Source organism: Tiliqua scincoides, chromosome 1 (assembly GCF_035046505.1).
Source record: "Tiliqua scincoides isolate rTilSci1 chromosome 1, rTilSci1.hap2, whole genome shotgun sequence".
NCBI lineage: Eukaryota > Metazoa > Chordata > Lepidosauria > Squamata > Scincidae > Tiliqua > Tiliqua scincoides.
The window spans coordinates 293,558,772-293,571,627 of record NC_089821.1 but is presented as its reverse complement, the minus strand read 5'-3'; the positions used below and the strand labels follow the sequence as shown (position 1 = coordinate 293,571,627).

The 12,856-nt window shown below is 41.5% G+C and overlaps 1 protein-coding gene across 3 annotated transcripts in view; it reads left to right on the top strand.

Moving 5' to 3' along the window:
- Positions 1-12,856, top strand: part of TTC7B (tetratricopeptide repeat domain 7B) — a 155,925-nt gene that overhangs the window by 103,472 nt on the left and 39,597 nt on the right. For all 3 annotated transcript variants that reach the window (XM_066628375.1, XM_066628367.1, XM_066628358.1), the window contains one exon: positions 8,004-8,144. In XM_066628375.1, the coding sequence (XP_066484472.1) occupies positions 8,004-8,144 (141 nt within the window). The remainder of the gene's footprint in view (positions 1-8,003; positions 8,145-12,856) is intronic.

The following is a 12,856-nucleotide window of genomic DNA, read 5'->3' as shown; positions in this document are numbered from 1 at the left end:
AGAATGTAAATGTTGTCCATTCGTCATGGAGGTTTGACAGTGTGCAAAGCAAGCCTGCTGCTCTTTACCCATTTAAGTCACCCTGAGGCTGTATCCTGTGCGATCTGAATGCACTCAGCTAGCACTTGATTTCAGTTATTAAAGAGGCAGTATTAATTTCTGGAGGGCTACAAATAAGGAGTTGTGGGATTAGGGGCTAATTCTGCATATTCATTACTGAAATTTTGTAATCCACCACTCTTATGTAACATTTCAGAGACTTGCCCAGCTCACTTGTTTCATTTTTCTAGTGTTCCTTAGCAGTGTGACTACTGCCTGGGAAAGTCTCTTTGCGAAGTCTCTTTGCGTACAGGAATAGGAGAGGTCAAGGGCAGAACTTGCAATAAAATGCATACAAAATTAAAATGTTGGTCTGTTTCAGAAATGTGAAATATCAAAATTTACATTGGTTCATTCATTAGCATTATTAAGTCTTATTTTAGTTAATCAGCTGTGTGTTCTTTTCACTATATTTTGAGAGATTTTTGACCAATTAATTGAGATGTTGTTAGCAAAAATGAGGCAATAGTGTTTGTTTCATGAACAACTCTATGGAATAAAAGGCTCTCTATATTACCAGCTTAAGGAAAATTCCCAAGTCTGATTTATTGAAATTCAAATCTATTTCCCAAAATGTTCACAAGCATTTTAACACTGGATAGGAGGGAAGTGTTGTAGTTCCTAATAATGTTTTGGGGGATTTTACAGTGGAAATGCCTGTTTTATTTAGTCCTGCAGAGAAGGTACTGTCTCTTCCCCTTGAGAGTACACTAGTTTGCTTGCACTGGCACACAGATCTCTGCATGCTACATGTTTTGGTGTTCTCATATGCTTTGAAGCCTGCTTTTTTGCGCATGTGAAATCTGATACATGTTTTCACCTTGCATGATTTACTCAGTTTCATTCCTTTCCTTAAATTAAGACATTGTTCTCATTGAATGAAAAGCAACTTTCCATTTTGCAGCAAGGAAAGAGTGAGCCTCTGAAGGATTTGCGTTATGTCAAGTATTTACCATTTCATCATTCATTTGGCAGTTGTAAAGATAAACACAAGGGAAGTAGCAACATGCACATCATGTAAGACCTGGATATTTTTCATAAGCCTTCAAATAGAAAAGCAAGACAAAACTAATGTCTTCTTTTTCCTTTTTCTGAAATAAACCAATTTATCAACTGTTTAGAAAGGAAAGTTCCTTTCAGAGTAAATGCCACCAAATTTACTGACAAATTCAGTAATCACCTTTTCACAATAGCAGGCATTTTTAGTTGATCAGATTGTGGCAGATGTCTCTTGTTGAATTAGTGACTTAATTTCGTAGTCCTTTCAGGCAAAGCATGGGTTCTTCCGAGTGTATTAAATGTGTGCTTAGTGGTTTTCATTATAATTTCCTATCCATTAAGTCTTGGACAGGTATAAGATACAGTGTGAAGTAATGATTCTGCACAAGTAGCTGTGTTGTGAAATAAAAAGTGAGACAGTAAATGAGCCTAGCTGATGAAATACCTGGTTCATGGAATGTTCAGGAAGTAACATTTTAGGCTGAGATAAAAGAAAAACAATTATTCTAATAAGAGTTTGGGAACAAAGTGCATTCATTAAGAAACAGGACTTGAAATGTCACAAAGGACTCAAGGATTGGCTTTAATTATCTAGGAGATGGCCAGGCTAGCAAGTGAACTGATGAACAAGTTTTGCTGACATGTTCATGCTTTAAATAAAAAAGAAACTATAAAGAGAACAGAATGAATATAAGATAGAAGTGATTGCAGGTGCCTATGCTGTAATCTAGACCATGGGTGGCCAACCTTACAACTTTAGGGCTCCTGAACCTTTAATAATTGTGGGGGGGAAGGGGCATTTCAGCAGGAATTCCTGCTGAAATCCCACCACCACCAGTGTTTCTCAAACTGTGGGTCGGAACCCACTAGGTGGGTTGTGAGCTGATTTCAGGTGCACTCTCATTCATTTCAATATTTTATTTTTAATCTGTTAAACTTGATGCTACCATGGTATGTGACTATGATAGTATATGCACTCATTGTGAAAAGCAAATATAGTCCCTGATAGTAAATGGGACTTACTCCTTGGTAAGTGTGGGTAGGATTGCAGCCTAGGATTGTTAAAGCTCTTCCTGCTTGATGACATCATAAGAACATAAGAGCATAAGAACAGCCCCACTGGATCAGGCCATAGGCCCATCTAGTCCAGCTTCCTGTATCTCACAGCGGCCCACCAAATGCCCCAGGGAGCACACCAGATAACAAGAAACCTCATCCTGGTGCCCTCCCCTACATCTGGCATTCGGACTTAACCCATTTCTAAAATCAGGAGGTTGCGCATACACATCATGGCTTGTACCCCATAATGGATTTTTCCTCCAGAAACTTGTCCAATCCCCTTTTAAAGGCGTCTAGGCTAGACGCCAGCACCACATCCTGTGGCAAGGAGTTCCACAGACTGACCACACGCTGAGTAAATAAATATTTTCTTTTGTCTGTCCTAACCCGCCCAACACTCAATTTTAGTGGATGTCCCCTGGTTCTGGTATTATGTGAGAGTGTAAAGAGCATCTCCCTATCCACTCTGTCCATTCCCTGCATAATTTTGTATATCTCAATCATGTCTCCCCTCAAGCGCCTCTTTTCTAGGCTGAAGAGGCCCAAACGCCGTAGCCTTTCCTCATAAGGAAGGTGCCCCAGCCCCGTAATCATCTTAGTCGCTCTCTTTTGCACCTTTTCCATTTCCACTATGTCTTTTTTGAGATGCGGCGACCAGAACTGGACACAATACTCCAGGTGTGGCCTTACCATAGATTTGTACAACGGCATTATAATACTAGCCATTTTGTTCTCAATACCCTTCCTAATGATCCCAAGCATAGAATTGGCCTTCTTCACTGCCGCCGCACAAGCACCGGTCCTTCCAGTGGGTTCTGACAAATTCTCATACTAAAAAGTGGATACCAGTGCTAAAAGCCTGAAAACTGCTGCTCTACACAATTCTTAAAGGTCCCGGAGCCCTAAAGTTGAAAGGTTGGCCACCCCTGCTTTAGACAATCATGCTGATTCAGCCAGGAACGAACAAATAAAGACTTAAGAACATTTTACACATTGCACAGCAGCAAACAAGGATTTTGCCACACTTGTACCCCATGTATGGTAATACCTCCCATAAGACTGGTTCCTTTTCCTGCTGGTTCATTACACCTCTTTCTTTCTTGTCATTACTGACAGCTATTCTAGTCAATGGGAGTAGTGCATTAGGGTCCAGTGGGCTCCTATTTCCTGCCTATTTGATTAATTATATTCTCAAATGTATTAGATTATATGTAGTCTATTAACCCAGCTCTTAGCTATCTGAAATGAATCCCGTGCAGTATGAGAGGTATTACTCTACACTTGACAAGGAACGACAGCCAGTACTATCTTTCTGAGCATCCATTTATGAGGGACGTATGCCTTTATATATGCACTAAAAATATTGTTGGCTATATAATTTAAAAAATGTCATGTATGCATTGGCCATCAGGACTATTGAATGGACCTAAACTCTTCAACAATACTTTGTCACCTTTGTCGTTGATGGTATGGCACCAAGGCATAGGTATATATCTGAGTGTTAGCAAGCACTGTTGGTTTCTTCCCTTCTTGAGATGACAAGGAAGGTGGGCTATAAATGAAAAAAGTAATGAAAATTCATACTGTCCATCTGGATTTGCACATTCAGTCTTTTTTTTTTTTCAGCAAGCTCCTTTCCACTGGCAGACCTAGGGCAGGGCAAACGGGACAAATGCCCCGAGCGCTGACCCTCTGGGGGCGGCTCATCCCCTCCCCACCCTTTTGTCCTTAAAGGAGAAGGGGCACTCATGTTCTCTGCTGGAAAAGCAGCGAAATGCTGAATGCTCGAAGGCCCTCTAGGCACCCCCTGCACTCTTCTCTCCTCCAGCCTTGACCAATCTCAGGACGAGGTTGCACATGGAGAGACGGAGGGGAAGAAGCAAGGGTTGTGTGAGGTGGATGAGGGAGGGAGGCTATACAAAACGGCCTGTGGCTTGGGGGGGATTGTTCCGCAGGCGCTCAGGACTCTCCACTGGCTGAGTATCAGCCAAGCAGCTGACCTGCTTCTGCAGCCCTGCCCCCCTCAGCCAATTTCTGTCTACTCAGAAGTAAGTCCCATTGTGTTCAATGGGTCTTACTCCCAGGTAACTACATAGAGCTGAGGTATTCAGTCTGTGCCTGGGGCCTCCCTAGGGAGGCATGGCATCTGGGGGTGAGAGGTGGCTGTAGCTGCTCAGCTGCACCTGCTGCCTGCCTACTTGCTGCTTTTCTGTGGCTGTGAACAAGGTGGGTGGCGCAGTGTGAGGTGGGAGAGAAGGCTGGCTGGGCAGCGGAGGAAGTGCTGCATCTCATCAGCACAGGGCAAGCTGCTGGCAGGCTTCAAACTGGGAGGGAAGAGTAAGTACAGGTGCTTGGGAAGGAGGGGGCCCAGCCTGCTCTTAGTGTCCAAATGCCCCAGCCTGCATTCCTCCGTCTTGCCTGGGGGAATAGGGGTAGCATCTGCATGTTGGGGTGTATGTGTGTGAGCAGGCCCCCATCTACTTCAGAGGTGAGTTGTAATCTTGCTCATTGTGGCTGCAATCCTAGTTGCACTTTCCTGGGAGTAGGCCCCATTGACTAAAATGGGACTTACTTCTGAGTAGACCTACATAGGCTTGGGGGTCTGTGTCAGGTTAACCAAGGATCTTCACCTTTCTCTTTTTCCGCCCCCTTCAAAAAAGAAAAGAAAACCACTCTTGATGGCTTTGCCTCCAAAAATTGATTAAAAAATAAAAATCCCCATTCTTTTTCAGCCATCCCCTTTTTCCTCCTGCCTCCTGGAGGGGAACTTCCCATGTTGGCTGCTATTGTAAGACAAAAGGCACAATCCTAGCTAGGTCTACGCAGAAGTAAGTCCTATTGTGTTCAATGGGACTTACTCCCAGGAAAGTGAGGTTATTGTTGCAGCCAAACAGTCTCTGTGTCTCAGTTTGCATCAGTTTGCAATTAGCAGATACACACAAAACAAAGTCTTCCCCTCCCCCAGCAAATTCATCACTTCCCCCTCCCTTTCCCAAACCCTCCAGGTGTGCTGCTAACAAACTCAGGGCACAATCCTAACCAGGTCTACTCAGAAGTAAGTCCTATTTTGTTCAGTGGGGCTTACTGTCAGGTAAGTGTGGTTAGGATTGCAGCCTCAGAGTGCTGGCAGCTGTTTTTTGTTTCTAGTGTATAATTATAACGCCTTCATCCCCATTTTGGGGGTAACTGAGGTGTTGTTTCCAATTGAATGTGCTCAGGATTATGATTTATGGGCAACTTCTTACATTGCACATTTTCATACACATGCAGTTTTTTCACACCCTTGTGCAAACATAATCACATTCTAAGCCAAGTCCTTTTTTTCCCCTTTTGGAAAAAGCATTTAAAAAACTGAAATAGTAATAGTTGACTTAGTGCAACTTTTGTATGTGGAAAAGATGCTGTGTTTAGGGATACCATTTTGACAGGTCAGTCCTATGCTTGTTTACACAGAAGTAAGTTCCAGTGAGTTCAATGGGATCTACTCCCAGGTTATGTGTAGGATTGTAGCCTAAATGTTACCAAGAAGTTGAGACCCTACCTAGGGCCTACACACATGTAATTCTTAGGATTACTTACCATCTTTAAGCAATTAGGAATGGGCTGTGTGATTACGCTCTACCACAACCCAGTCACTGTGTCCTGGATTTTCCTTATCCTTACAGCACTTAACTTTTAAAAATTAAGTACTGTATTATTTAATTTAGTTTAGCATTGCATCCATACTGACATTAAGCTTGGTTAAATCAGGGTTTGTACAATATGGGTTTGTAGCCATTATGAGGAAACATGGTCAGTATTAAACACAGTTGTCATGCATGCCACTATGTATGTATGTATTCTCACAGCAGTCACCTTTCAGTGCATATAGTAATACATACAGTCATTAAATAATTCTGATAATAAATTTGGTTCCATCGTGACGCATACATAAGTGGAAGGCACTTCCTGAGCACAAGGGGATTGCCAGTTTCTTCTCCCTCCCAGCATGTTATCAACATATTGCATATTGTCCTAGAGGTTCCCTGGATGACAAGGCACAGCTGTTCAAGAGCATGAGGGGCAGGAACAGGAAGATAGGGGACATTCTCAGTGCACACACTTAGCACCACTCAGTGTTGTTTGTTTCCAAGCTAGTTAGCATATGTGAGAATTCAGTGGCAGGTCGCTAAGACTCTGGTCCTAATAGCATTTATTAAAAATGCATCCTAATGAAATAAGCAAGAGTCCTTTCTAGTAAATATGTCCAGGATGAGAGCATTTGAAATAAATATTGTGTTGAATGCATCAGATAAATTACTTTGGTATCTGTTGGCCAATCTTGTACTCTTCAGAATCAAAAGTTGGGGAGATTTCATCCCGTGCTGTCTTTGCAGAGCTCTTGTGCTTTTATTACTGTGGAACAAGCAGAAATTCAGCATTTGATACCTTTTCTTCTGTGTAGCATGAAGCATTTTACGTACTGAATTTCTCCATATTCCATGGCTGCCAAAATCACAGAAGCCCTGCTGTGCAAAGCTGAAGTAGACGCGTGATTTATGGTAGCTGATCAATAGGAAGTTCTAATGTAAATATTTAATATTTTTTGCTTCAACTTGTTTCCCATTTATTCCCACTTCTGAACCAAAGTAATGATATCAATATAAATAGAATTTCATGTTGTTTCTTAAACAACTAAAACTGCAGAAACAAATCCTCCCACTTTTTAGAGAAAAATAGGAGTTGAGCTGTCCCAAAATTGCCATCGAAGAGAGAGTAGGATTTAATTATCCTTTGTACCACAGTTCCTATAGCTTGACGTAGAAGGTATTTCAAGTCTTTCTTCGTCTCGCAAATACTTTGGATGCCTCACTCTTTATATTCTTTGATCTAATGTTTTTGATATAGGAGGAATGCTTCTATGAAATGTTTGGTTCTGGGTGCATATATGTTATGTTCTCTGGTAACATCCTTGACCAATCCGTTTTCTGGGTTCCATATGTGTTTACAGAGAGCCAGTTAGTACTTCATATAGTTAGAAGTGGCAGCAAAACTAGTGGGTATTTAATGTTATGACAGGCTAGTAATTTATTGTATGCCACTTGGTGCATCTGTAAAGTAAAAAAAGGGTTATAGCCATTCTGAAAAAAAATATTTTAATGAAAACATCAAGAGAAGACATGCATATATTTAACCAAGCACATTTTATGTGTATTATTCTTGAATAATATTTTCACAGATTAGGTAGAGTCAAATACAGATCAGACATTCTTTTCTAAAGTGTTAAATCTCAGTTTTGGAAGAAGCGTCTATTCTGTGCCACTTCTGTGGCTGCCAGTATGGGTGAACTTTACAATGTGTGCCGCTTAATTGGTTTCTGTTCATAGAAGTGCCGAGATCAGTCTGTATATTCTAGCTTATTTTAGCCTGTCTATTATTATCCTTAAAATAGTCTTCTAATTGCTCCTTAAAAAAACAAAAACCAGCAACGACTAGCATTAAAGTTCAAGTAGTAGGGAAAACGTCACATCATACAGTGTCATCCCAAATTTCTTTAGGTCTTCCAGCTTGCATGTTTGTAGAATTTATATACCTACAATAGATTGAAAACGTTGAATTTCACAGGGATTTAAATCCCATTAGTCATCTCTGCTAGTAGTAAAATAGGCGCTTAGGCTCACTAACATTGTAACATCCTGATTAATAAGAAAAAAAGCCTGGTAGATGCCCTAAAGGTTAGGTTTTGGTGATACCTTTACGTTGTACAGAGTTGATATGAAGAATTGAACACAGCATGTGAGAGCCTTTTAAAAAAAAAAAGTCATTTTTTTTCCTCTACTGATGCAAATGGTTTATTACTGCTGCAGGTTCCATCCATGCGACGTCAATAGCAGCCTCCCGAGTGGAGCAGGCTCTGTCGGAGGTTGCCTCATCTTTGCAGAGCAGCACGCCGAAGCAAGGTCCTCTGCATCCTTGGATGACATTGGCTCAAATCTGGCTTCATGCAGGTAATAGGGCGCAGCTGCTTTTGACTTTGCCTGCTCATTAGCTGCAGGAACCTGTATGCATTTCATTTAGCAGACAGAATATTCTACTGTCAGCTAAAAGCACCACTTTTAAAGACAGTTCTTCTGAATGTGGTATTTTGTTGCATTTCAAGATGAGAACATTATGTGTTTAATTTATGAAATATAAATTTCAAAACTTATGTCGAAGGGAAGATGGCTTTCAGTATTTAACAACCTTGTCAGAAGGGCGACTTTTTTTCCTCCCTTCCCAACCACGGCTCAGGTTGTTAAGTCATGGAAATGTAAAGTATCTCATTGAAAATTACGTGTGATATTGCTGTGGTGAACTTTAATCTGGCATTTCAACAGAAATGTACAAATTGGGATGGGTGAGTCAACCTGTGAAGTTTAGGGAGCAAGATAAATACCATTTAAAACTATGCACCTTTAACTGTTTTTCTCAAACTGCATAAAAGTATAACAAATAAGGCAATCCTGTGTGCACTTAACCTGGGAGTAAGTCCCACAGAATTCAGTGAGACTGGCTTCTTCATTGAAACGCATAGATTTGTGCTGTAAAATTAGTTTCTGGAAACAAATGTTTTGGTCATATATGGGATAGATCCTAAGCAACGCATGCAGAAGCAAGTGAACCTGTCCAGCTGCTCTCCTCCCCATAGTGGTCTTCTGCTTGCTCCCCCAAAGCCTCTCTAGAGCCATGATTTTCAGCCACTGTGCCATGGAATATTGGTGTGCCACGAATGGTCTGGGGGTGTATCACAGGAGTTTGGAGGAAGGTCATATATTAATAGGGCCATTGGGGAATTTAAGTTCTGCCCGCAGTATGATGTGCCTTGTCAATTGTCAGAAAACCTTGTTGGTGTACCTTGTCAGTTTTGGCACCTTCTTAATGTGCCATGAGATGAAAAAGGTTGAAAATTACTGCTTTAGAGAATCAGTAGGCACTTGGGAATGGAGTGGAGAGGTAGAAGGCACTTTGTATAAGGGGTCTCCACCTGATTTCTGGCAATGCCTCTCTCCCTCAAGACCTCTTACACCTTATCTTAACCAGTTCCCAAGAGTCATTGGACTTTTGAAAAGTATAGGGAGTTGCTGTGAGAAAGATGGGAAGAAGAAATTGCCAAGTGGGAACTCCTGTCCACACTCCTTGGGATCCAGACTTATAGGCAGGTGTGCCCCATATCCACAGGGAATCCATTCCATGGGCCCCTGCGGATTAAGGGGACGCCTGTATTAATAGCAATCCCTGCCTGTACCCATTAACATTCTTTCAAAGCTTACCAATGTTTCTTGCTTTAAGGAAGAAGTCTTTTGAGGTAGTTTTTCAAAGCACACTTGACCTATTAAATAGCATTCTAGTGCAGCTTTGAGCGTTTCTCTTCTGATGTTTCTACTTTAAGAAATTAAACTGCTTTTTAACTCCCTACAAAGTTGAAAGTTGTTTGGCCCTTGCCAGCTGTGTTAGCTGATACAAGTTGCTGGGCATACTCATTTTAGTTCTGAGAAGCCAAACTTGATGTCATGTACTGCACACAAATTTGTGTGCTTGGTTTGTTGTTCTTACACAGGATCATTTCTTTCACAGAAATGCTTTTTTGCAAGTCTTGAAGACTTGACTTGTTTCAGACCTAGGTCAACTGCATTAAACCAGAGGAGGTACTTCATTGGCTCATCCAGACAGTTATTGACAGTTTAAAATTAATTTTATAGATGTAAAACTAATATAGGAGACTCTGGATTTATTTTAAGCGTAGTATATTCCAGCCATTTTCAACCACTGTGTCCACAGGTGTGCCACAGGAATTTGGGGGAAGGTCATTTGTTAATAGAGCCAATGGGCGATGTGAGCCCCCACTGGCAGCATGGTGTGCCTTGTCAATTGTCAAAAACCTGGTGGTGTGCCTTGACCATTTTAGTGCCTTGTCAGTGTGCCGTGAGATGAAAAGGTTGAAAATCACTGGTATATTCAAATGGCTAATTGAAAACAAAACCGGGTTAATCATAGTCTCTAGCTTAATATGTAATTTATCAGTCATAATGTACTGTTTAACCAATGTCAGAGAAAAGTCCTGCTAGAGAAGGCATTGTTGCATATTAAAACAGCATTGTTACCCTATGAACTAAAAGGCACCTGAGGACAAAGTACAGCCAATTACTGTGACAGGGTTCCTTTTGCTATGGACTCTGTGATTCCTTTTAGATTTCCCAGTTAACATGAACACAAGCCTTCTAAACCTTTATATGGTTACTGTATATGCTAAGCCCAGTACTCAAAACTGCAAATAGTTCCACTTGGTGACTACCCGTTCCCTTAAATTTCCCTGAAAAACCCTTGACAAAGTTAGAAATTCACAGGTCCCATAAAGGCTTGCCTTTGGAAACTTTTCACTAGGAGACCACAACCCACTGCACTGACCAAGAATTCCAGTGCCTTGTGTTGCAGAGCTGGCTATTCTGACACCCACCTCTCCCTCCTGGATTGTTGGTTCTGCAAGATCCCTTTTCCTGAGTGATGTATTGAATCTGAACAGAACAATACGGGAGGAAAACCAAAACCAATACAATGGAATTGTGTTTCTCTCATCTCAACCCCCTCTACTATTATCAGAGGGAACTTTGCCTTTCAGCCCATAGTGCTAAATCTACCACTGCTTTCCACCTCGTGGAGTGCCCACTGGTTTTCAGGGGTGGTTTTTTGATGGTCAGCAGGGGACTGTTACTAGAAGGGAAAGACTATGAAGGTCCCTTCATAGGTCCCTATGAAGGTCCCTATGAAGGTCCCTTGAGATACATGGCATGAAGTTTTATGACTCCTGATCTTACTGTTTTCACAATGCCTCCTTACTAATCATCTTATATGAAGCACTGTTTATATATTTTCCACATTGTTTTGGAACAGGAGAGACAATATAGTCACTTACTTTCCTTACAATTATTTTTGTAGCTGTTATACTTATTAAGTAAGCGAAGGAGAGGAGATATACAGGGAATTAATAATCAACATCCGTACTATTTATATGAGGATGGCATTATTACAGAGCTATGTTAGTGTGAATTATATCAAACAAAACTTGAGAGAGAACGCCTGGAGAAATCTATTGCAACAAATTGCATACCCTGAATCATTAATAACTCATTGAGTGGTAGATTAACTACTCATCTGAGCCCAACCTCAAGGTACTTCATTCCGAAGCCCAGCAGTAATTTACTTAAATGCTGATTTTTAAACTATGTGATGCCTTTATGGTATGTTTGATGTTTTTACACAGTTACTGGAAAGGCTGGATTAAATCTTATTCCTCATTCTTCATCCATTGTTTCCCCGCAGGATACAAAAGTATACCTTGACACAATTGGTGAAAATGCTTTCTAATTATTCACCTGGGCTCCAAAGAGCTGCTATAAACATGCCTGTGGGCTTGCACATGCCTATTAGAATTCTTTTGCCTTTCTTACCCCCCCCCCCCAACAGCAATTTCCCACCCCATGTTACAAACGCCTATGAAATTTCCCTCAGGCTCAATCAGTTTGCTGTAGAGAGCATGCTGATAGTGGAAGAAGGGCTATTCTTATAGAAATAGAAGTGTATTGTCTCCTTGGGCATTTTATTATTTATCTGTTGATACAGGACCATCAATGTGTACAGTGTTTTTCAACATACCATAAGCCAAGCTTGAAGCAGTTTACAATCTATAATTTGATACAGGGCACACAACGGAGGAGAAGGAGGGAAATAGAAGGAGAAGTAAGCAGGAAGAATATTTGTTTTTCTCAGTTAAGAATATTATTATTATTAATTATTAACTGTATTTATATACCGCTTTTCAACTAAAAGTTCACAAAGTGGTTTACACAGAAAAATCATAAGAACATAAGAACAGCCCCACTGGATCAGGCCATAGGCCCATCTAGTCCAGCTTCCTGTATCTCACAGCGGCCCACCAAATGCCCCAGGGAGCACACCAGATAACAAGAGACCTCATCCTGGTGCTCTCCCCTACATCTGGCATTCTGACTTAACCCATTCCTAAAATCAGGAGGTTGCGCATACACATCATGGCTTGTACCCCATAATGGATTTTTCCTCCAGAAACTCGTCCAATCCCCTTTTAAAGGCGTCTAGGCTAGACGCCAGCACCACATCCTGTGGCAAGGAGTTCCACAGACCGACCACGCGCTGAGTAAAGAAATATTTTCTTTTGTCTGTCCTAACCTAATCAAATAACTAAATGGCTCCCTGTCCCAAAAGGGTTCACAATCTAAAAAGATACCAAGGAATACCAGCAGGCAGCCACTAGAACAGACACTGCTGGGGTGAGATTGGCCAGTTACTCTCCCCCTGCTAAAAAAAGGAGCACCCACTTGAAAAAGTGCCTCTTACCCAATTAGCAGGGGAATAGAGCCAGTTCAAATGATACTTTGAAGTCTGAACAGTCCTATGTGATTAAGGATGTACACCCTCAAGGCATGCACATCTCTTTGTCCCCACTCTGAGGCATGTTTGCTTAATGGGGGGGGGGGGTCCACAGGTTTTTTTAACCATTCCTCTGCACATGCTGTAGTTCAGACACTACCCCCCCCCCCGCCAAACACATGCAGGGATGAGCCAGGTTGTGTGCATGCCATAAGTGCACATCCAAACTCCTGGGACCAGTTCGGAATTCTGAATATTATCTGACGTGGCCCATACA